Here is a 24,915-nt window from a genome sequence, read left to right on the forward strand (position 1 = left end):
GGGGCCGGTCTGGGTGCGAGGCGGGTTTCCGCTGGGCGGCTCGGCCCCTCGGGCTCGCAGCTCGGACTAATAAAGCCGCGGTGCCTCCGCCCCTGCTGCCTGGTGTCGTTTATTTGAAGCGCGGGCAGGTGCGCGCGGTGTCTGGCGGCTCGGAGCCGGGGCAGCGCTGCGGGAGCCGCGCCGCGCCTTCGGGGACGCGCCCGGGCTCTGCCCGCCTCTGGGTCGGGATTGGGATCGGGTTTCCCCGCGGCGCGGGGGAGGAAGGTGCCTGGGGCGGGCCGCACCGGAGCGGCCGCCTCCTGGTCCCCGCCTGCTGGGGCCGCGCCCGGGCCCCGCTGCCGCCCCGCGGCCGTGGGCAGCGCCGGCGGCGGGAGGGGGCGCGTCCCTGCGCCGCAAGCCGGGGGCCGCGGCTGCGGGCGGCAGAGCGGCGCGGCGGCGGGCAGGTGCGGCGGGCTGGGAGCGGGACCGGCGGGTCCGTGCCTCCCCGCGCTGCTCTCCGCCGTCAGCATGAAGGTCGAGTTTGCCCCCATCAACGTCCCCCTAAAGAGGAGGATCCAGACAGTCGCCGTGTTGCAGTGGATCTTCTCCTTCCTCCTGCTGGGTAACTGCCTTCTGCCTTCCTGCCCTTGTCCCGCAGAGAGAGGGGAGAGAGTCGGGTGTTTTCCTTGAGGAGTGTCAGCCGTGGGCATCTCTCGGTCTGTGTCAGCCTCTGGCTCCACGTGGGAGATGAGGCAGCTGAGCAGGGAGTGGGTCCCGGCTGTCCCTGGGTGGGCAAGCCCATGACACCTCCAGGCTTGGCCGTTCTCCTCCCTGAAAACTTTGGATGGCTTTTGCTCATCTTTTGGGGGCCTGCTGCTTTCTGAGGGTTCTCTTTCAAATATGATCTTACAAAGCTTACTGCATCTTCTCATAGAGGTGCCCACTACGTTTCTTGACAGCTAACAGCTTTTTATTGAACGTGACTGTAAAGGCTGGTACACGGCTGTGGCTGTTTTCCTTGCTGGTTTTGTAAAATAACTCCCATGAACTGTAGTTGAATAAAATCCTCATTTAACCAGGTGAGAAAAGTTACTAAGGGTTGATGATGAACTGACTTAAATACAGCCACTTCCATAAACCTGTGAAAAGTGTCCTCGCTTGCTGTAGGGAAGTGTTCCTGACAGTTTTACTTGGTGAACTTCTCCCGCTGGTCATTCCTCTATAGTGAATCTTCCTAAGACCTTAATAGGCACCTATCACTAAACATCTATTCACAGTGCAAATCTTACTCTCATGGGTTGTTATCTTGAACTTGATAAAATGAGTCACTTGATAAGGTAAAGCCAAGCCGCAACTCCCCGGGACCAGATCCATGGATTGTGTAAATTGTCAAGCGGTTACTGAGTAGCCTGTGTGGGACAACACTGTTCTGAGGTGTGGAGTGACTGGTTACCTGTGTGCTGCTGGAAATGCTGGAATGTTTTGTGATCTAGGCTTTAGGGCTTGCAGGAAGGAAGGAATCTGTGTGCATGTCTTCTGTGTGCGTCTTGCAGATTTGGTATCATTCAGGTGGTGCTGAGCTGTCTTTCAGGCAGTTGGTTTTAGGTTGTTAGCCCACGTGTGAATGGCTTGGGTATGTGGGGGAAGAATGGAGGGTATGAAGCACCTGCACAGGTTTATCCTTAGCACTTGACTGGTTTATGTTGCATCTAAACTGTATGTGGTTGGACTATAAACAGTTCATGTTTGTGGCTGCATTGTATGTAGCCTGTGCCTTTAATTGTATCTTATTGAATTAGATCTTGGCATATCCCATTATTCCTGTCTAATGATAATACAGTGGAAGTTTAGTTGGAGTGGAAGGAAGCGATTTTTATCCTAGCCTGGTTGGTAACAATACTGCTGCAGAAAATTACGTCCTCCTTTGCTTACTAGAAGTGACTGGGCTGCAGAAAACCCACTCTTGCTGCAGTGTGGTCTGAGAAGTAGGCAGCTGCCTTCTGCAGCTGGTGCTGCCTGGGAGTAAATGTCAAGGAAGATCAACAAGGGGGTGGTCCTGTGGCTGGTAACATGTAGTGGTGTGTGTGATCGAAATCTGTTTGGAAGAATGTTAAAACTTTGGAAAACTTGATTCTAATGATAATAATAATCTGCTGCTTCTTTCCTGGGGATATTTATCTTTGCAGCTACCCAAGGTGACCTTGACATTTTGTGGGTGTACCCTTTCAGTCATAGGATAGTCAGAGTGATCTGGCCAAAAAGTCTCACTTAGCTCCAGGAAAATGCAGATGGCTGAATCCTAAATGGCCACGTTGGTTTCTGATGTTCTGGGTTGCCATTACAGCTGCATTTTCCAGTTTGTTTTCTTTTTTTCCCTGCTGATCAGACTAAGTGTGGCAACGTTGTTTGTGTGTAACTTCTTGAATTCAAAAGTGACACTTTCAAATCATGCCCCAGTACAAGTGACATGCTGTGTGAATTCATCACAGGATGGCTTGGAGGGGTAGGTGGTGTTTGGGGGTCAGTGTATTGCTGGATCCAGTTTATACCAAGCAAGATCGTCTGCAGATTCAGTCTTATGCAAAGATACCTGCATGTGAAAACACAAACAGATAACATCATGTGATAAGTAATGATTCATATTATGGGGATTCTGTTTAGAGCTGAGAGTAAATAGGGTACTGGCTCAGTTGCTAAAGCTGCCCGTGCAGGCATGTGGTGAGGTGCTACAGCTTAATAAAATGGGCCAAGAGGGATCATGGATGCAAGAACTCTGAAAATCAGTGCCCTGAAAGACACAAGTTCAGTTGGGCAATGGTATCCTCTAAATCTGGGGAGTGAGATGTGAAAACGTGAGTTGGCACACAGAGCAGTGAGGGGAAAGTGAGTCTGTTACAACTGGGAACCCATAATGTGACTTGGGTGGAAGGCTCTGAAAATCAAGCATTGGGGTTATCTTCCTGGCTGGGAGCCTGGAGAGTAGCTGAATTTAACGTTTGAAGCTTGCTGTGCTGGCTTTGCCCCTTGCTGTCCAGGGTTGCCTTGTAATGCTGTGTGTTTTTTGTGAGGCTGTGGAGTTGGTGATGGAAAGTGCCCTTGTGCTGCTGTGGCTAGAGGCTAGTTGTAAGTTGGCCCAAAATACCTGTATGCAATAGTTGCTGAAGATGGTGAATCTCATCACTGCTTGTCAAAAGAGCAAATCAGTCAACAAATACTGAGGCAACAGCTGCAGGAGTGATGTATAAACAAGAAAGTTCTGCTGCTTTGCACAGTGTCCCAGCCTGGGCTGGGTCTGCACTACAGATACATGGCTTCTCCTGTACAGTGTAGGCAGCACAAACGCGCCTCTGCCTCAAAAAGCTGTACAGATGTGCACAGAATTTCATTACATACAAAAGGCACCTCTTTAAAATTCTGGGTGTAAGGTCTTGTGCTTCCCTGCTCTGTGCTGCAAGCTGCCAAAGTTCGCCCTCCAGGAGAGAACAGGCAAGTTTTCACTGTAGCACTGGCTCTGTTAGTTGTCCAGGAGCACGACAACAGAGGCAAAGAAGAGTTCTGAAATACTGTGATCTGGATTAGGCAAGAGAAATGTCCATCTAAGAGTTTCCCACCCTGTGCCAGCAGAAGCTGCCATGTGGTTTCCTTTCTTACTGTGCTCTAAATGCAGCAGGCTGAACCGGTGTCGTAAAGCTCCATGAAAAGGAGAAGTCTTTTAAATGGGATTCTGCCTTTTAAAAGAAGAGTGGTACCAGCCTGGAATCTAGGAAACTAAAACTATGAAAACTGCAAAACAGGAAATGCTAAAATGATGCTGTTCCTTGCCATGGTAAGCAGAAATCCAAAACAGCTTCAGGCTGAAGCATAATTTCAAGCCATTATCGTTTCTTTGCTGAAACAGCAAATAGATGAAGCTTTGCAATTTTGGAATACCTACTTTGGAGAAAAAAAAAAAAGCTGAAACAGATAATTTCGATAGATGTAGTTTTGTGCTTGTAATTCCTGTTAGAGGTTCATCAGCTTGGCCAAGACCTGAGAGTCCAGGGGCAGCTCTGGCCCTGCTCCAGGGCTCGCACAGCACCCATGTCGTGCCCGCCTCTGAAGCTGTGTGCTGCTTGAGAGCTCTCTGTGCCCCTGCCCAGCCCAGCCCCAGGCAGAACATCACCTGGGGAAATGAAATCTCCAAGCCTCAAAGCGTTGCTGGACCGGCTGGGGGCAAGAACAAAGAGGTCACATCGCCCCCTTTTCTGTGCTGTAAGTCTGATGGTACATACACACAAACAACATGGGCACTGTTCATAAATGCAACAGGCGCCACTAGTGTTTAGCTTGAAATCTGTGGTTTTAATCAATTCAGTCAAAAAGATTTATAAGCTTAACAACAGAAGTAAATGGGATAAAGACAAACTAGGCAACTTTTGAGTGAGGCAAATCATCGGGTCAGCCTTACTGGAAAGTTTTATTGATAAAATAAAACCAGCTATCTCTTTCTCTGGAGAGATTCAACACCCACCTGGACACCATCCTGTGCAACCTCTGTTGTGTGGCTTCTGGTGGTATGTAAGCCTGCAGCAGGGTCAGCAGTGTGCCTCAGGACTGTGCGTCTGAGGACGGGGTTAGGAGGTGGTCAGGAGGTGGTAGGTAGATCAAAAAGGTTCCTTTCAAGACAAAACAATTTAAACAAAGAAAAATCAATGAGATTTGTTTTAACTGCTGCTCTGTGGGCAATTCAACCTTTTTGTTTTCCTTCCTCTCTAATGTACACAAATCAAATTACAGTGTTTGGAGAAAACAAAGGTAGAAGGTGAGTGGGTGAGGTCCTCTGCTAACTTGATGTGAAAAGGGATAGTGGCATTTGAGCATGTACAAAATCACATGCAGATTTAGGGGACTTGTGTGGGGTCGTGGTGTCTTGGTCCAGACAGGGAGAGCTGGAAATGAGGAAGTTTAACCCTGGGACAAGGATTTTGTTTTGAGACAAGGTGGTGGTAGGGGAGAATGGTGCATCTCCTGTGGCACACTTTCTAGGTCCAGCTGTGGTGTGGGGGTCTCCTTACTGAGGGCCTAGGAAGTGACTGTTGTGTATGCACCCCTCTGTTTATTTGCAAAACACTTAATTATACAAAATCAGTACATAAGAAGATGTATACTTTAATATGCATGAGGCCACAAAATAATAGGCTAAAGACATTGGTGTATATTAAAGTACATCCTGTTCTCTAGTGATTAAACTTCAGTGCATGTCGGATGAAGCACCCTGTTAATTGGAGCTGGCTGGAGACAGTTCTGAGTTGTGGATCTGGCTTCCCCAAAAGAATAGAAATGATGAAACATTTGCTACAGAGTAAAATATTGCTGCTGGAATAATAAGTGACCTAAGTATTGGGAAAGCAAGTGTCAGTGTAATGTATTAAAGCAAATACCAAACTTTTCCCCAAGCATGTCAAGATGTTTTGTTACCTGGTGCTGATGTAATTCATCAGCTGTACCTGGCTAACTAAAATGGTCTCATTCTTCCTCAAAGGGCTTTTTAAAAAACCTCTCTTTTGATACCCAAGAAAACTCGAGTAAGCTCTAGAAGCCTTTCCTAGCAGGCTGGCTGGAATTGCTGCTTGTTTCTGTCTGTGTGTGCTCATCTATCCCTGCAGCTTACTGTGGGCCCATGGGCAGGGACTGCTGTGTGATCGCAGACAATAACAGGGTGTTTGCTGGTGCTTGACTGACTAGTATTTCTAGGAATGCGACCTACGTTCCCTGCATCTTGGGGAGGGGATTCAGCCCCCTCTCTGTGTGCATTTGTATCTGGTAAGAACAAGAGCAGTAAAATGCCTGTGCTGTGTCAGGCCAGGGGCCCTGGCTCAGCAACCTGCTGCTGGTGGGGCATGGCCAAGGAGAAGTAAAGGAAGCAGGAAATACGTAGGCAGTGTCTGGCATGCTGCATCGGGCTTTGGTAATTAGTAACTCGGGGATTTACAGGATCCAGACCACTCTATCTGCAAGTCAATAGTGCCTAATGCTCCCTATCTCTGGTTTATCAGTATTTGTCAATGGAGGTCTGCTGGCTTGGGAACTGGAACCCAATTTCAGAGTCAACAAGCCTATAAACCAGTTCCCAAACTTTGGCATCTGAGGGTTTGCACTGTTATCATCGCAGTGTTGAAATGCAGCTCCTTTGGTAGGAGTGCTCAGGTAGCCTTGTGACTGGGACTCCCTGTTGCGACCAGTAAGCCGAGTAGGGCTCTCCCCTGCAGAAGACTGGTGGTACACAGGCAACAAATGCTGATGATATCCTTGCTACCTCCGTCCTGGAGGTGCCTGCCAAATTCATGTGGACTTTAACAATTTTCCCATGCAGTTGGTTTAAATAAAGTTCCAGTCTGTTCTCTGATAGGGATGTAATTCTTGCTGGGGAATCTGTACCTGACGTGGGTAGAAAGTGGCAGCAAATTCCCCTGGTTCTGGTGGAAACCTGTATAGTGACAGAGTTACACAGACTAGCAGGATCTAAAGAGGATAGTACTGATGTTATGACTTCGTTTTCTTCAAAAGGACACTTTATACATAAGAGCTGCAGAGGCATGGACTTCCTCACTGTTGCCTTGGCAGATTGCCTTGCTCAGGTGCTGCCTGTGGTCTCAGGTCTTCCTTTGGTGGGACTGTTGGGAGTCCATTTGCTGTGTTATTGCATTTACATTTCTATCCCCTTCTCTGCCACTTATGAATAATTTAGAAAGTATTTCCAGAAATTAAAGCAGGTTTTACTTTGTTTTTCCCTAATGAAGGAATCCATTAAGCAGGGGAAGCCTAGGGGGTTTTTAACGCCAAAACCAACTTATCAGCAGTACCTTAAGGGATTCTAGAGAGGAGCAAATGTTCATTAGGGACAAAAACCTCATTGTGCAGTTCTCCTTGTGTGTTCCCTCCAACGTTCCGTTCCAAAGCAGTGCAAGCCCCTTTGCTTGGCTTTGTGAGCTACTACAAGTAGTGCTTGTTGGATTGAGGTGGGTGCCCTGGCCGCCTACGATACACCTGCACTGGCCAACCATGTTCTGTGACGGCTCTGAGAGTAGCATCATAGGCTTATCTGAAGTTTGAAGGGACCCATAAGGATCAGTGAGTCCAACTCTGCACCTCACAGGACTACCTAAAGCTGAGCCATGTGAACTACGAGCATCATCCAGTAATGCTTCTAGTGGATGATACTATATCTGGTGGCCCTCACAGCAGATGTTACTCAAACATTTTTGACTCCTTAGTAACTGAAAATGCATTCAGAGCTCCTGATTGCTGATATCACCCTTATTTCCCCACCCAATGTGCCGGTTTCCTGCTTCCTCTCTCTGTGGTATTCAACTATGTTATGCATTTGGTGCCCACTGCTGTGAACTTGGGGCCCATTTAATGAGTGAAACATCAGGTGTTTGAACATCACTGGGCAGGATGGCTGCCAGTGCTGCTAGCCAACACTATATATAAATATTTTTCTTTTGTTTCTTGCAACAGATGAGTATCCACATTGTAAACAGGGAAATGGAGTAAAAGGGACTTGCCAGATTGACTGGGAAACCAGACAGGTGTTCAGGATCTCATGGCAGTGATTTGTCTTTCCATCTTATTTCCCTCTTCCCCCCACTGTTCCACTACACCACAGAGATGTCCTTTCAAAGCTTTAATTCAAGTTCAAGCAAAAAAAATTGTGCTTACAGTGTATACTGGAGCTACATCCAAGAGGCAATGATACAGTAGAGTGACAAATTCCAAGTTATTTACCTTTTGCCTGGAATTCGTTTGTGAATTTATGTAAAGTGGATACCATTTATTTACTCACTGTCTTCTTGGAAGGGGAATACACTGGTTTTGTGTTACAGGCTCATTGTTTTGAGTCATCAGTGTTTAACTCATCTTTCAGACTGCTAATGCATTGAAATAATAAGGAGGTAGGGTAAAAAGGAATTTGCTTTCCATGTCTCATTGCAAATGCAGTAATAAATCAGCCTTATCCTACAAGATGCTGAGCTCCCCTTAGGAAGTGCCGACAGCACGCTTATCTCCCCGTACCTGACATGCACGTAGGAACGTGTTCTAGCTAAAGCAAAGCAGTGAGCTTGTTGATCTCAGGCATGTGTGTCTGCATTGTATTTAACAGTGCTATCTGGCGCTTACCACCACTGATTTAATTAGCTCTCACAGCTAGGATGCTTTGATCCAAAGCACCTTTCAGCTGTTTGCCTAGGAAGCTGATAGTAAAAAGCCTTGTGATCCTGCACTGAGCCAGAAGTGCTTCTGAAAGGAAGGGTAGGAAATAGAAATGCCTACAGATTTTTTGCATAACAACTTGAAATTAATTGGTTTATGGCAATTAAAAAAGCTTCTCATACTAATTCAGACTTAGACTGTGAACCTTGGCCTCTGGTCTAGATTGGCATGCTTAGAAATGTCTGTCATTCAGGATCTCTTTCTCAGAGAACGGGCAATGGCTTTTCCCTCGCAGTGTTCCTGTGCCCTGTTTTGAAGAGCTGCTGCTACAGGATTCCCAGTGAGGTTTCCCTCTGGAGCAGGGGAATTTGGTGTCATCTTTCACCTGTGTTACTGTCCTGCATTAATGATGGTCCCTAGAAGTTGCTGCAGGTTTGGGGAGCTTCCCACGTTGAGTTTGGAGGTCTGTGGGCCTCAGTTAGTTGCGGTATTTTTCTAGAGGTGCTTCTCTGTGCCAAACCAGGGCTGTCTGTCTAAGCAGGAAGCGATGAGCTTCTCTACTGATGGTACTAAAGAATGGAATATCCTTTGAAACAGTAGATTTGATCCTGCTTCTGGTTTTGTTTATGGTTGTTTCACTTGGAGCAAATGCAATTCCTTGTTTTTCTGCTCATTGCTTGCTAGAAATGGGAATATTCATCCCTGTCTTTCCTACTTACTCTAACCAGCATCTTTGCTTGCTCTGTCTGCTTCTGGGTTCTGCAGTAGTTCTCAGTGACCCCGGAACAATATATCCATTTCTACTCTGAGAGCACAGACCAGGCATGAGGGAAAGTTGGCAGAAGTTTGGAAAAAAGTAAGTATTGGGCTTGGAGGAAACACAGCAGTGCCCCCGGGCCAAGTCAAGCTCTGAATTTCAGCAGCTCAAAGCCTGCTTGGTATAGGGACCTCTTTTGTGTTTTCAGTGCCCAAGTAATCTCTCTCTTGAATGAAGCTGATCTTAACTAGGATGAGTAGTTTCACTGTCAGCCTGCCTGCTTATTGCAGAGTTTTCAATTCTGGTGATACTTTTGTTGTGTTAGCCAAATTATTGCCTGATGTACTTCTTGTGTGCTTTCACTCTGCTCCATTTGCTTAGGTATTGGGCTTAGGATGTTTCACTGGGTAACTCCTATCAGGACATAACAGGATATTGCCCTTCTGAAAGCCAGTCAATTGTGGGACAGCAAAAGTACTAATTCTGCTTTAAATAACGCCAAAAAGCTCCTGTTCCATACAGTTCTGCTGTTGAGGACTGGGTGGTGTTTTGCTTGCCATTGTACAAAGACAGGATGCTGAAGCCCTGGCTCCCTTGCAGACCTGGAATCCAGCACCCACTGAATGACTCCGGAGGCATTGGAGTGAGCAGGCTGCCGCAGGGTGTGATGAGAGCAGCAGGTACTGCCGTGCTGCGCTTCAGCCCAGCCAGAGCTGGTTACCTTGCTGCAAGAGTGCAGAGCTCTGCAAGTCCTGCAGCAGTGATGTTCCCATAGGGTTTCCCTGAATAATTATTTCAGGGTTGAGCCCCAGAGTGACACATTTGTTTAATCAAACAACTTGTGGCTTTTTGAATTGTCTACAATTTACTTCCCATGTATTGTTGTGGTAGAATCATAGAATCATAGAATGGTCTGGGTTGGAAGGGGCCCCAAGGATCACAGAGCTCCAAACCCCTGCCACAGGCAGGGACACCAACCTCCAGGCCTGGAGCTACACAAGGTTGCCCAGGGCCCCATCCAACCTGGCCTTGAACACCCCAAGGGACAGGGCGTCCACTGCTTCTCTGGGCAGCCTGTTCCAGCACCTCACCACTCTTTCTGTAAAAAACTTCCCCCTAATATCTAATCTAAACCTTCCTTCCTTTAGTTTTAATCCATTCCTTGTTGTCCTGCCATTGTCTATCCTTTTAAAAGGTTGAATCCCCTCCTGCCTATAAGCTCCCTTCAGGTACTGGAAGGCTGCAATGAGGTCGCCCCACAGCCTTCTCTTCTCCAGGCTGAACAAGCCCAGCTCCCTCAGCCTCTCTTTGTAGGGGAGGTGCTCCAGCCCTCTAATCATCTTCGTGGCTCCTCTGAACCCTCTCCAACAGTTCCACATCTTTCTTGTATTGGGGGCCCTAGCTCTGGACACAGGACTCCAGATGGGGCCTCACAAGGGCAGAGCAGAGAGGGACAATCCCCACCCTGTCCCTGCTGCCACCCTCTTCTAATGGAGCCCAGGATACCATTGGCCTTGCGAGCTGCAAGAGCCACTGCTGACTCATGTTAAGTTTCTCATCCACCAGAATCCCCAAGTCCTTCTCAGCAGGGCTACTCTGCAGGAGCTCTTCTCCCAGTCTGTATCTGTGTCTGGGATTCTTCCTGCCCAAGCGCAAGGCCTTACGCTTCGCAGTGTTGAACCTCATTAGGTTCACCTGGGCCCATCTTTCCAGCCTGTCAAGATCCCTCTGGATGGCTTCCTTTCCTTCTGGGGTGTCGACCACACCACTCAGCTTGGTGTCATCCGCAAACTTGCTGAGGGTGCTCTCAATTCCATCATCCATGTCCTTGATGAAGATGTTAAAGAGCACTGGTCCCAAGACAGACCCCTGGGGGACACCGCCTGTCACCAGCCTCCACCTGGTGGTAGGATGTTAGTTCTTACTAACCTGGGTCTGATAGTATGGATTTATGGAATGGTTATGGTTGGAAAAGACCTTCAAGATCATTGAGTCCAACTATCTGTCCAGCCTTACTAGGTCCAACACTAGACCATGTCACCAGGTAAAAGTATCAGGACTTACACTGCTGCTGTGTTCCCATGCCAGTGGCAAGCTCCCACTAAAGGGGTGTGTTTAGAGGCTGAAGTGGTGCCTCTTAATGTTTTGGTCTTACCTACTGCATCTCCAGAGCACTTTTCACAGGGAATAGAGGTCTACTATCCTGTATTACAGATAGAGAATTTAAGGAATAGTAAAGGAAAATGATTACCCAGCACCACTCTCGTTAGAAAAGCGATCTTGCTGTGGCTCCCTTTCCCATTGTTCCTTCCCCAGTTTTCCTCCCTTCTTGCTCACTGGAGCGTTGCAGCTTTGTTAGCTCTTGTCATCTCCTTTTATTCAGTCTTAGGTAAACCAGATGCTCCCTACTAGAGATTAGTGTTCACTCTTACCATGGGGAGAAGACAACTGTGTTGGTCCTTAGCTCATGGCTTTGTTTTATTAAAGTAAACCAGCATCATCTTAGGCTCATTTGTCCCGTTGTGCAGTAGAGTAAAAAATACAGACCGAGGGGATGCACCCTTGTAACAACATTCACAAACCATGAACTAACTTAAATTTGTGTGCATTTTGAGTAGCATCCATAATAAAAATATCTGGGCTGGGAATTTGAGGTCTTAAAAGGAGACAGGTGTGATTAATGCTTCCTGTGGTTTCCTTTTTTGTCTCTTGCAGCAGAGTTTTGCTGTGGATTCTTTGTGCTCCTGCTCCTGGGAAACTTCTGGTTCCTTGCTATTCCATACCTGGTATGGCTCTACCTCGACTGGGAAACCCCATGCACAGGGGGCAGGCGGTACCAGTGGGTCAGGAACTGGACTATTTGGAAGTACTTTCGGGAATACTTTCCTATTCAGGTGAGTAAAAGATTTCTCACCTGAGAACTGTAAACATTGGAACAGAGACAGTTTGGATAGCTACAAGCGTGGAAAAACATCTAAGACTGTGGTAAAATTCCAGCAGTTACTCCAGGGGGAACTTCACTTCTTTTTAAACATGGGAAGTCCGAGATTTAGTGACAAAAAGGGGCAGGGGCTGATTTTCTACTTGGATTCTTGGGTCACAAGATAGTGCCTTGGTGCAGTAGTTGTTAGGCATGATAACCCTGAGATGCATTTATTTAAACTTTGTTCCACTGTGAAATGGGACAGGAGTTTAAAGTGCTCAGAAGGAAATGAATTGTCATCAGTTCTGTGTCCTGACAATGTACAATCTCCACACTTACTGGTTTTGAGAATCCTTCTGAGCTGAGTATTATAATGTCCTCCACTGCCTCTGTTTTTCAGCTTATAAAAACTACAGATCTGAACCCAAATCACAACTACTTACTCGGCTTTCACCCTCATGGGGTCCTGGTAGCTGGAGCCTTTGGAAACTTTTGCACTGGTACAAGTTTCACAGATCTATTTCCTGGGCTTACTCCATATCTCCATATCATGCCTATCTGGTTCGGCTGCCCCTTCTTCAGAGAATACATAATGAGCGCGGGTAGGTAAAAGCAGAGCGTTTGGCTGTTGCTCCGTGTTACAGCCTCTGCTTCAAGTGTAAAAGGTATTCCTGTACCTGTAAACGGTAAGTAATGTCACTCCTGAAGGATCAGTGTTGGTGCTGAAATAAACCTCTGGTTTATGATGAACTGTTGTTGCAAAACAAGTTGCCTTTTATGCTTTCAGAAAACAGTTCTGGTTTTCCCTTGAACTGTAAGACAGGGCTGCTGTATCAGCTCTTTGCAAGAACAGAGGGGCATATTAATTTATAACATTATTTAATCATTGCACAGACACTTGTAGAACAATTGAAGATCCTGTCTTCCCTCAAGGGCTTAGTCCTACTCATTGCAAGTATCTTTCTAGTCAAAAGTTAAATACCTGCTTCTGGCCAGGGTCCCATTTTGCAAATCCATATAATTTTAATGGAGATGTGAACTGTAAAGACAGGAGCCTTTTTTCCTCTGTTCTGAGTAGCACTTGTCATAAAGGGGTGATATTTATGACTGATATTGCAGTAATAAAAGTTAACAATAACAAGCAATTAAGTTTGGGGAGCAGAAGAATGTAGAGTGAATTCAGGACTCGTGTTCCCCCCACCCCCCGTGGCTTAATACAGGAGTTCTTAAATCCGTTAAAGCATTTGAGTAAGTACAATGCTAGAGCATTTGAGTAAGTATAGTCTGGTGCACAAGGCTAGGTTTGGGAGACTGATTCCTGCCTGCAACACAGACACTGTGATCTCAGATAAGCTACTCAACTGCTGTGTTTGTAGAAGTGTGCCTAGGATGTTGTTCAGATTAACATCAGAATTGCATATCCGCTTCAGCATACCTGAGAGTGCCCTTCCAGGCAAAGGCCATTTCTGAGGGGATTCTGCAAAGTTACAGGATTGGCAGTGGTGGAAGAGGACAATTTTAAACATTGCCTATCTTGGGAGTCAGCTTTACATGTTTTTTGCATCTTGACCCATAGGAACATGTTTCTCATCTAGCAGGTAAAAAAAACTCCAGTGAAGAGCATGCTATAGAACAGTACAGGTATGTAGCTGATAAACCAGAGAGGACCTTTAATATAATACAGGTTATCAGTCAAATCATAAAACACTTGCAAAATCTTCTGTGTACTGGAAGCCATGCTTCTGGCATGTTTCATCCCCCCAGTCTCTTGCTCTCTATCCCCAAAGCCTGCCAGGTTGCAGCTGTCAAGATGTGGAAGAGCAGTTGCAGCACCGCTGAACTGCTGTGGGGACCAGGGCCCTGCACACAGGCTGATGTCTCTGCCTCAGCAGGGAGGGGACTTGTCCCATGGAAAGACTGGGGTGCCTGTTTTCCCTTCCAGAGGAAAGGCATGCCGACTGGTGAACAAGGAGCCTCAGCTGCATTTTTCAGAGTAAGAGTGACTATAAAGACATACAGGGCAAAGGGAAGTAGATTTTTACTGAGGTCTGAGTTTGCTCCAGTAGCAATCTATTCCTATTGGTGGCCAGCTCTCAAAACTAGATTAATAATCTTCCCCTTCTGGGAGATTTTCATAATCTAGGTTGTAATGTCCCTGATAGGAAGAAAAGCAAGTGGTACCAGGGGATGAAGTCCTTGTTTAGTATCGAAAAAGCATCATGTCTTTGTGAAAACTCAGAACAATGCAAACTAGGCTTGATCTCTAGATTGTCACTTAGACTATATTAATTTGACATGCTGTAATTTAATGTGGCCTCTGGGTAAATGGTACCACTGTGGGCCTTTGAAGTAAAACTTATGGCATAAAGGAACTCTGGAAGGGGTTACCTGGAAATCTGTCTGAAAGGGGATTTTCCAAAGCACCAAGTTCAGAGCAAGGCCTAAGTCCATGTTAAAGGCTTGTACAACAGTGTGCCCCTGATCAGAGGTATCAGAATCAGCAGGAGTACCAGGAAGGCTCCGTTTTAGCCTAAATAGATTGATGAGTGCCAGGTCCTGGTTCCTAGAGAATGAGCTGATGCAGTCATTGGGAATGGCACAAGCGAGCCTTTTGTGCTTCTGCTGCTGTCGTGCCATTGCCTTAGATGGAGCTGCTGCTTCATAGCAAAGGAGATCAGCTTGGCACTGAAGATACATGTTTGAGTTAACAAGCCCTCTATTCATTCTGCTAAGCCCTCTGTGCCTGTGTTTATATGCACCTGCTGTATGGCTTTAGCTGCTGCCTCTCTGCAGTATGTGCTGCCATTCGACTCTTCTGTTCCTGGGCACAGACTCTCTGAGGGGTGTTAAGCTGGCAGAAGAGCACACTCTTCCCTGAAGATCTCAAAACTCCTGTGATAAGCAATTTAACTCCTCAGTGTGAAATCAAAGGACTTACCTAAGACCACATGTATTGCAGAATGAGAGGGTTGGACCCAAATCTTTGAACCCTGTCCTGTGCTGCAACGATTTTGAAACATCATTTAGACATTTAAAAATACTTCTTAAGTTCCATTGTACTGGTACATTAAGTTCCAGTGGTCACTCTTGAAATGTTTGCTCCTGAAGGAATGGTTTCTGCATCCAAGGACAGCGTCTCATACGTGCTGAATAACCAAGGAGGGGGTCACGCATCCATCATTGTGATCGGAGGAGCAGAGGAGTCTCTGAATGCACACCCTGGAAGTCTAACCCTGAACATCCTCAAGCGCAAGGGCTTCATTAAAATGGCCTTGAAACATGGGTAGGTGTCCTGACCGGGCTGCTGTAGTGAGCACACTTTGAATACAAATTGATTCTTAAGTATAGTTCATAATATACATAGTGAACTTATCTAATTAGTATTTGAAAGAGTTACTTGTCTAAGAACGTGCAGTTGTCTGGCATAGGAGCCAGTCTGTCCACCTAGATCCAATCTGGGAGTGTTGAAAGCTCCCTTTGACTTTCATAATTTGTGAGCAGTAGGTGTTATTAGCATATCTTGGTGTTTTGTTTCGCTTGGCGTTTTTTGCACTAGCAAAGAGTAAGAATTATGAAACAATATTAGTAAACCTAGCCTGTTGTTGCTGAGTGGAGCTGGCATTCTGTTTTCTGAATTGAAGTTACAATTCCACAGAATGTTCTTAACTTAAGCAAACAAAATATGTTAGGAAGCTAGGCCCTGTTTTATTAAATCACTGCAAATTGTGGCCAAGGAAGATTTGTTTTCACCTTTATTCTAGAGACTTTCTTTTGAAGGCTGCTATTTGCAGAAGTAAGTTCCTGGAAATTTTTGGTGAAAATATCAAGTAGTAACTTATTTTAACAATTAAACAGTCAGTCATCAGCATGTAACTTAACAGAGATGGTATTAATATCTTTTGAGTGATTTACCCAGTATTAAGCACTATGTGTGTGCTGGACTGGGCTAGGTGTCTCGTATACCAGAAATATTGGAGCCAAAGACTTGTCCTGCTCAGCTTTGTGAACAGCTCCCAGGATTATATCACAGAATGATGGGGGTTGGAAGGGTTGGGGGGCAGAGAGTTGGTTTGGTTTTTTTGGTTGGGTTTGGGGTTTTTTTTTTGAGTTTGGGATTCTTTTTTAGCATCTCCATAAATGTCAGATCACAAAGGTTGGTGTTTATCTCTCATCTACACTGATTTGGATTGAGAAACTAGATACACCTGTGCCTCTCATGGCTTGTATTTCAAAAGCACCCCCAATGCACAACAACAAGATCAGGGCACTTGCAAAACACAGGAACGGCCACTTCTTCCCTTATGAAGCCCTTTGTTTCAAATGATGGTCCTCCTCTTTAAGAAAGAGGTGTAGTTGTCTAGAGCCCTCCTGGTGGGTTGTAACACCTGTCTCTGCCCAGTGACCTGACACCTACACCTCACACGTGGTCACCTTCACCTCCAGGCTGCAAGGCACAGAATCACTGAACCTTAGGGGTTGGAAGGGACCTCAAAAGATCAGCTAGTCCAACACAGCTGCCAGAGCAGGGTCACACAGACTAAATCACACAGGAGGTCCTGGGACTGAGTGCTGGCAGGAGAAACCACGTGAAGCGCAGGAATCCTGACTTCCTTTCTGTGTGGCAGTGGGCAGCAGGGAGGTGTGACTCCAGCTGCTGCCGTTCTTGCAGCACTGTTGGCAGTCCTCAGCTCTTGCCCTAAGACTCTGCATCCAGTAACTGCTTCTGGTTTCAACATTTAGTTTCTAACAGTTTACAACATGTGAAATAAGCTTCCAGCTCCTGTGGAAATGAAAGGGCTTGCGGGAGGCAGATGAGGAGAAGCAGCTGCCATCAGTGCCCCTGTGGTTCTGGTGCTTGTGGTCTGCACCATCGAATAGCAAGGGAGGAAAGGGCAATGCAGAGACCTGTGCTCTCTGACCTGGGCTCCTGCACTGCCAGCACAGAGAAGCTGTGGTTCCTCAGCCAGGAACTTGTCAAATGTGGTCTGACTATGTCAGCAAATGTCCCCCATGCTTCTGGAAAAGACACTTTGGTCCAAGGTAGTACAGGTATCTGATATGAAGTGAAGAAATCCTAAAGACATGAAGCAAATGATGAATCAGGTAACTTATCTTTAGTTTCACAATCCAAAGTTACTTATTCTCTGTCTCAACCTCCTACATAGCATCTTGCAAAAGCCTTCACCAGATTAAAACAAATCCCACAGTCTCAGAGTGCTATTGCACCACAAGATGTTCCTGTTTGTTGTAGTGTTGTAGTAAAAATGGAGTATTTACATAGGGACAGTATGTACCAGGCATTCTAGTGCTTCCTTTACAGGTGGCTGGGTGATGTACACTCATACTTTGAGCAGAAGCGAGTTGAAATTACAATCTTTGGGGGCCCCATGGCTTGAGAAGCGGTAGAAGCAGTTGTTTTGTCCATACAGGTGACTTTTGATTGTCCACAGTACTTTGCAGCCAGCTCCCTCCTCAGTGCATCCTCAGGTGCTCAGAGCCCTGCAGTAGTTCATCCTGACAGTATTATGGCAATGCTGCTGGTTTACAGCAAGGTTCTTCTCAAAGATAGCATGGGCTGAATGGAGCTATGATCTAGCAGCTTGGACTTAAGTAAAGCAGAAAAACACACCCCTGTATCCTTCAGAGACTTTTAAAGATTAGAGAAATTACCTGATTTCTCTTTAGACTGTGTAGAATACTATTTAATGAAACTAAGCATGAATCAAAAAGCATACTGCAATTGAGGGTGTAAATACAGGGGTGGTTTTGCCTCTTGGAGACAACTGCACTGATTCCATCAGCACAAGTAGTTTGCCCAGGAGCTAGTCAGTGCCTTTCCTCCCAAGCCAATTAATGAACTGAATGAGAATTCATTTGGCTGTGAAGGAGCCAAGTGAATCAGTATCATTTCTGTGGGTAGGATCTGACCTCTGGTAGCAGTGGATTAAGGCTGGGGCTTTAGAAGCCTGGCGGAAGCGGGATTTCACTGCGAGTCGGACAGCAGAGGGATTTGGCACTGCGCTCGTCCCTCTGAGGATGTCTGCTTTTCCTCATGGCCTCTGTGCTGAAATCAAGCGTGGGCATCACTCGGGTCAAAAGGCAGAGGAGAGCCAAGGCCTGGCTTTGATGCTGCCCAGCTGGGAGCATTACAAGGTTAGCAGGAGGCTTCTTGGCTTGCCAGAGGAGAGAGCACAGTGCACAGGAAGGAGGGTGGACGTGCTGAAATCATGGGGGATAAGATCATAATTATGACATATACAATAATTCATTTTTATGAACAGCTGTGACAGGTAGTAACCAGCTAAACACAGCCCCAAAGCGAGCTGCTAGTTACGTGACAATCGATTTTTAAAAACACCCAAAACTGCTCCCCCCTCCCCCCAAAATCCCACAGCAGCTGCATATGGGAAGAGTTGAATGCCTGTTACTGATGAAGCCTGGAGCTGCCAAAGCTTTCTGTGCTGGTTATTGTGAAACTGTTTCCACGCTGCTGATGTGAACCGCAGGCTGCTGTGGGAGTCTCAGTGTGGTCATTGTCTTACAGGGCTCATCTGGTCCCGGTGTTTTCCTTTGGTGAAAATGAACTATTCAAGCAAGTGGCAAACCCCAGAGGTTCATGGCTGAGAAACGTACAGGAGAAGCTGCAAAAGATAATGGGCTTTGCTCTACCACTGTTCCATGCCAGAGGAATATTTCAGTACAGTTTTGGCTTAATACCTTACAGGCAACCTATTCATACTGTTGGTAAGTTCCCTGTGCCACTTCTAATGCTTTTGCAAAGGTTTAAAAATGCTCGTGTGCTACTGATACCTCTGTTAATTTATAGTTCTGTTCAAAGAAAAATGATTGGTTATTGTGCATCTGAAGCAAGAATTTGAGGTTTAAAATAAATATTCCCTTTATTTTTTTCCCCTTAAATTCCCATCTTTCCCCAATTTAAAGAGGGGATAAAATTCTTTCCTCCCTTTTCCCTTTTTTGTACCGGGCCAAATCTTATTTTCCATTTGCACTTTTTCATGGGCTTCTATCCTAAGCAATCCTCAAGGAAACCTAAGAGGTTACCCAGCCTGTACCAGAGGGCTGCTGCAAATCTGCAGCCATTGCTGTGGATTCTGCAGCTTTGTAAGACTCCTGCTACCTTCATTTTGTAGCCCTGCAGAGCAGCAGTGTGTGGGTGTTTCAGCTGGTGCACGGGCACTGTGGTGGTGCTCCAGAGCAAGGCTTCTGGAAGGAGCTGGTGCAGACCTGAGTGCTCCCTGGGACAGGGCGAGATGGAGGAGGGAAGGGAGAGGGCACCCTGTGTCAGCTCTGCCACCACCCTTCAGCAGGCTGTGGCTTAGATGGCATTGCTGCTCCCAAGGGTGCTTCTGTCCCTTTTGGGTTTTTTCCCCGTGGACAGATCTGTTCATGTCCAGTCGAGAGCATGCACGTCATGTCGACAGGCAGTTTGGAAGAGAGGTTTTTTCTCCCCAAAAGCCTTTGTCCCTGGTTGTCTACTCTGACTCAAGTGTAAGAATGGATGCCTATATATTTCTTTTTTTTCTTTTAAATGGCTTTAATAAGTGCTACTGACAACCACTCCTTTAAAAAAAAAGAAGCTGTGCTGGGCATCATGCGAAGGGAATCGTTATCTGTCTCTCTATTTTGGATAAATAATTCCTATGTTCTGAGCCGAGTCAACTAATGAAGCCTGTTCCCACAGAAAAGCAACTTCAGCTTTTCTGGTATTCCACAAGGGATGCTTAAGAAGGCTTCTCATTTAATGGATGGATGATTTCATATTTAGTATGGATCAAATTAAAATATTTAAGACAAACATGCAGCTGTTTATGTTAAATTTCATGCAGATCTGTATCTTATCAGCGCCTAGATTTAATTTTTAAAGCCCACATTGTGCACAGGCAGGCTAAAAATGTCACTTGTTTTAAAGCCAAAAAGCTTTCAAAGAATTAGAACAAGGACAATATATTTTCTGCAGTTTTTCCTTGGGCTGATGACACAGAGAGTGGTGAAGCTTGAAGCGTCTTTCACTTTGAGGAAAATCTTCATCACTGTAATATTTACTGCAAGGACAGAGGTGGTCCATGGCTAAAGTGTGGGAGTGTGTCAAATCAGCAAGACCAGAGTCTTGCAACAGAGTTTGTTTGATCTGGAGAAATCCCTTACCTCTGGTGTCCCTGCATTCTTGAGGGAGATCTTGGTGTGGCTCAACACGGCTTGGAAAGTGTTACCTCTGCTCCTGAAAGCTGCAGGGACATGCTGAGCTCCACCCCAGCCAGTTAGCTGTGCTGACAGCATGGCTGGGTATTTTCCTCCTGGTTCAGGAGCCATGGGTCCAAGAAGCAAGGGGATGCAAGTCAGCAAAGCCAAGATCCACGGAGTCTGAGTGGTTTTGGCTTGATGAGTGAAGTACTTTTGTTTTTCTTAAACTATTACAGCTTTTCAGAAATAGAGTCTACTATGAAATCCCACACTAGGCAGGTTGCTTAGAGCTGCACAGAAAATCAGGGAGATGAGTGCAGTTTCCACAAGAAGTCTCCACTCTTCAGAGAAGAGACTGCTGCAGAAGCGCTGAGGGGGGTGCTTTGGTGTTTCCAGTTGTGCTTCTGGAAATCCTGTGTGGGAAGTGCATTGATTTCACTCCCCATAAGGTATTGTCCAATCCAGGGCTGGGCTCCCACCCCTGGCTACGTAAAGTCAGAGTTTCAGCACTGTGTAGGGTGAGAGCTGTTGGCAGCCAAACCTGCCGCAGGAAGGTGCCAAGTCAGGCCCTTTGTGGTTCTGGCTAGATTTCCCTTCCCTTTAGTCAACACCATCCAATTTGAGGTGGCAACATCTGTTGAAAGGGATTTTCAGGTGCCTCTCTAAAAGCTCCTGGGTGCTTTCTGCTCTTCTCCAGACTTCCTCTGTAATCTCAGTCAGGCCTGTTAAGCTCTCGGTGCCTCCAGTGCAAGAACAGCTGTCAAAATCTGTAGTGATTGAACAACACAAGGAAGACTGAGATCGTGGGAAGCTTCTCTTAGCATATTGCAGGCTTTTTAGCCATAGCTTTTTGTGGAGGAGGAGGCTGCCCTCTGGACTTCTGTGGAATTACCTCCCATGCTCCCTCTTGCTCTCACTCGACAGAGCAGGTAGCAGGCCTTGCACAGTGCCTCACGCCTGGAGAATGCTTCAGCTGGAGTGATACCCCTGGGCAGCACGAGGCTTAGAGACCCCTCACAGGGTTTGGGGGTTTTATGTGCTACCCCTCTCTAGGCTGCGGTCGCCCACAACATTCCTGGTGCTGGTGTAGCAACACCAGTTGGGAATAAATTGGAGGATACCTGCATTTCCTTCAGCCCTGTCCGTGTGGCTGTGTGGTTGAGGACAGCTCTGCCCTCTTGGGCATCTCCCTCACCCTGGATGCCTTTAGTGATGATGCAGAACAGCCCACAGCGAGAAGCTACAGTTTTTAAACGCTGTTTTGAGCTTGTGCTGTACTGCCCCAGGTGCAAGAGAGCACGTGGCCATGGGATTGCATATTGAAGTGTAAACTGCTCCTTCGAGTTAGAACTTAACCCCCTTACTCTTTTGCTGCCAACCTGGAATGATGGGAGGCTTAAGTTCATTTGGTCTGAACTTGAGCAAAAGGAAGGAGCCAGACCTGGGGCTCGGGTTTGTGAAAGGCAGGATCAGGGCAGCACTGGGGTTCTGCCACCTCGCAGGGAGGTGTGGTGGAGCTGTTGCAGGAGGGAGATGTCAGCGAAGCTAATGCTGCTGCTGTGCTTGATTTACAGTGGGAAGCCCCATCCCTGTAAAACGGAACTTGAACCCCACTGCTGAAGAGATTGAACAGCTACATGCGTTGTACCTACAGGAACTGAGAAAATTGTTTGAAGAACACAAAAGAAATTATGGGATCCCCGAGCACAAATCTCTCATCTTTGAGTAGCAAATTACAATTTGTAATTCCAGACCTCACGGGGAAAAAAAACCAGTGTATGCTGAAAGATGTCTTTCTTGCAATCTGTATTTTGCAATCTGTAATTATCCTTGTGTAAGGAATAATGTTGAGAGGGGATTATTAGATGATTTATTGGTTTTTATCTTACTCTTGGGGGGGGGGGAATAATCCTTAGGGTGTAAGCCTCGAAGCCAGTGCTGTTTTGAGTTGTCCTTTTAGGTTCATCCATACCAGAGATACTAGTGAGAGACTCAGCACAGATGTTCTTGCCACCATGGTGCCGAACCACAGCTTGAGCAGAGGACGTGGCTCCAGCGTGAGAAGCCAAAACCCGAGAAGTCTGTGACTAGAAGTTGAGAGACTTACCGGCGTGTATCAAACATGTCATCGGGCTGTTCTCTGAACACCTGAGCCCCTGCTGCTCTTCCACAGCAATGAAGGTGTAATAATTGAAAACATACAGGGCATTTACATGTGGATTCAAGAATAAATAGGAGCTTTCTGCCCTGAACAGGCTATCGCCGAAAGTGGTCTGTCCAAACCATGGAGCAGAGCAAAGGAGGAAGAACAGCGTGTTCTGGGTGCATGTACATGCTGGGTCTTGGGAAGCACTGAGTGATGGGACTCTCTTTTTTGGACAAGCTGTGCTTTGGATTGCCAGTTTGGAAGAAGCAGCAGCTTGGTTTTGTAGTTCCAGCCTCAGAGGAGATGACAAGCACAGGACAGGAGAGGTGCAGTGAGGAAGCCAGTGGGGGAATCACCTGAACTTTTCCTCTCGTGCAAAGTTAAAATGATCGGATGCCAAGTACTTCCCTGGAAGGAAGGAGAGCCCAGTTTGTTCAGTCTAGTTCTGATGCTTCACCAAGGGAAATGTACCTGATAAGTGCCTCTTTCTTTTTCTTTTCCGCTAGTAGATGTGTGGAATGGAAGCACATGCAAAGCAGTGCCGAGGCAGTGCCAGCACAGCTCTGGGGTGCAGCAGGTTATGAGGATGCTTTGCATTCAGGCCAAGTGCCTACACTTGTAGGAAGGTGTATCCTCTTAGTTGAAATACCTGGGTCTCTGAGCTGGTGGGGCGTGTGATGAGAATTATGGTATATTATTGCATTTTTTGCAAGACAAATTATTGCATTTCTAAGTGTATTTCTAAGTATCTGCATGTGGAATTTGCAGATTTGGCTTTATTCAAGAGTATCTGGTTTCTTTAACCAGTCCTGGTGCCTGAATTTTACACCAGTTAGGTGCTCTGACAGGACATGTGGCTTGGTGGGCAGCGGGGAGTGACTGCAGCCAGGTCAGTTCGGCACTGGCGTACCCTGGGAACAGCAGCACTGGTTCCACACAGGCACTAGACACGTGTGCTTGCTGGGCTGCAGTCACCTCAGGAGAAATGCAGCTGGGGATTTGGGGAAAAAAATAAATCTCTGGAGAGAAAAGTATGGAAGTATCATGGCTCCTGAGGAATGGACTCCTGATGAACCAAAGCCAAGGAGATATTTGCCAGACAGAGCAGGTGAACAGCAATCTGATGTGCTCCAAAACCCTTCCAGCAACAGGTTGCTTTGCTTAGGAGGGCTGTTCCTTCTAGTGCCTACCCACCAGTCAGAGGGGACCAGCTCTGAACGGTGGATCCTGCCCTTGTTTTCTCTAGGGTGACAGAGGTCTTCCTGGGAGCTGTGGCTGGAATTCATGATGCCTGAAGAAGACCCCACTCCTCCCTGGCAGACTGCTGTCCATGTGCCCACAGTTGACCTCTACTCTGCTTGAGCTTTCTTGCTGCTACATGTGCTTGCTCTCCCTTCTCATGTTTTTGCTGCCTGATGATCATCATGGTGTAGACAACCTAATTCCTCACGCTGTGTCCATCTTTCCCTGGGTTAAGAACTCTGAAGGACTATGTATGCATACAGAATATTGAGTGGTGGCTTATTGTTCAGCAGAACAGGATTTAGAAGGAGGGCTTGAGAAGAGAAAGCTTTGTGACTCTGGATGTTTAACACAAGTTTAAGATCAGGATTTGGCCTTCAGATCTTGGAAGGGCATGCATCTGGGGAGGTCAGTTACAGCAGGGTTGATAACTGGGAGGAGGTCTTTAGGGTCCTGAGGACGGTAGTAAGTGATGAGCCCTGAGTAGTCATTTTTGCTTAGTCAGCTGTGAGAAATTTCCTTTGGATTTGTTATTTGGCTGCCTGCCCTGGTGAGTCGTGCTGATTATTCATGAAAGAAGAATTTGGAGTCTGTGTCAGATTGTTCTCTCCTAGATCATCGGCTCTAATGAGGTATGTCCTCTCATTCTCAGCCTGCTCTTTACCCATTATCCTAATGATAGAGGCACTCAGGATGTAAACTTAAAAGTGTTGGGTTGAGGATAGGAACTAACAAGGGACTGTTGATCAAAGTAGCCCACACTTTTAGGGAATATGCAGGTACTGATTTCGGCGCAATACCAGGTCCAGAGGGTACCCAAGGAACAGGCTTACCTCTGAATTCCTTGAGGGCATTATTTCTGGGCTCTGAATGCCATCCATAGCTGGGGCAGGCCGAGCAGGCAGGGATTGTGTTACTCTGACTACTGAAATTTTCATGGCTCTGTAACACCGGAAGATGGAGAAGAAAAGAAAACACGATCTCCAAGCCACTTAAATAGATGTTGTTGCTTGGTAACTTCTGCTGGTAACAGTCCTTCCAAACTACCTTTTATTAACAAATTGCCTAGTGTATCTAGGAGGAATTTAAAATAGAATAGCAGTCTCTAGACCTGATGGGCACGGTGTCATCTAAAACCTTTCCCTCTGTGTGAGTGCGTGGCTTTGTGAAACAGCCCTGCAGTACTGAGCCTCAAATCTAGAGCCCTGGAAGCTGTAGAGCAGTTGTGGCTGGTGCAGGCACCGATCCTGCCGCTGCTGCAGGTTCCCATGTTCAGCAGAGTAAGTATCAGTGCTGTCTTGGGTTGCAGTTCGTGCTTGCAGAGCAGGAGCAGGTCCCAGCAGGAGTGGTGACACCCACTGCCCCGGCTGTGGTCGGAGGAAGGGGGTAGTTCTCAGACTTCTGGCGGGACATCCTCACTTGGTGGGGTGTTTCTCCTTGTGCCTTTTCCTGTCAGAGGTAACCCCAAGGGTG

The 24,915-nt window shown here is 46.7% G+C and overlaps 1 protein-coding gene across 1 annotated transcript; it reads left to right on the forward strand.

Moving 5' to 3' along the window:
• Nucleotides 1-488: 488 nt before the first annotated feature.
• On the forward strand, nt 489-21,783 carry MOGAT1 (monoacylglycerol O-acyltransferase 1; the record flags this gene model as incomplete). Its single annotated transcript, XM_084267211.1, has 6 exons — nt 489-601; nt 11,645-11,823; nt 12,253-12,454; nt 14,961-15,135; nt 18,397-18,596; nt 21,629-21,783. The coding sequence occupies exons 1-6, from the start codon at nt 508-510 to the stop codon at nt 21,781-21,783; spliced, it is 1,005 nt and encodes a 334-aa protein (XP_084123337.1). The 5' UTR covers nt 489-507.
• Nucleotides 21,784-24,915: the final 3,132 nt, after the last annotated feature.

Source organism: Gallinula chloropus (genome assembly GCF_964237585.1).
Source record: "Gallinula chloropus genome assembly, chromosome: 8".
Taxonomy (NCBI): domain Eukaryota; kingdom Metazoa; phylum Chordata; class Aves; order Gruiformes; family Rallidae; genus Gallinula; species Gallinula chloropus.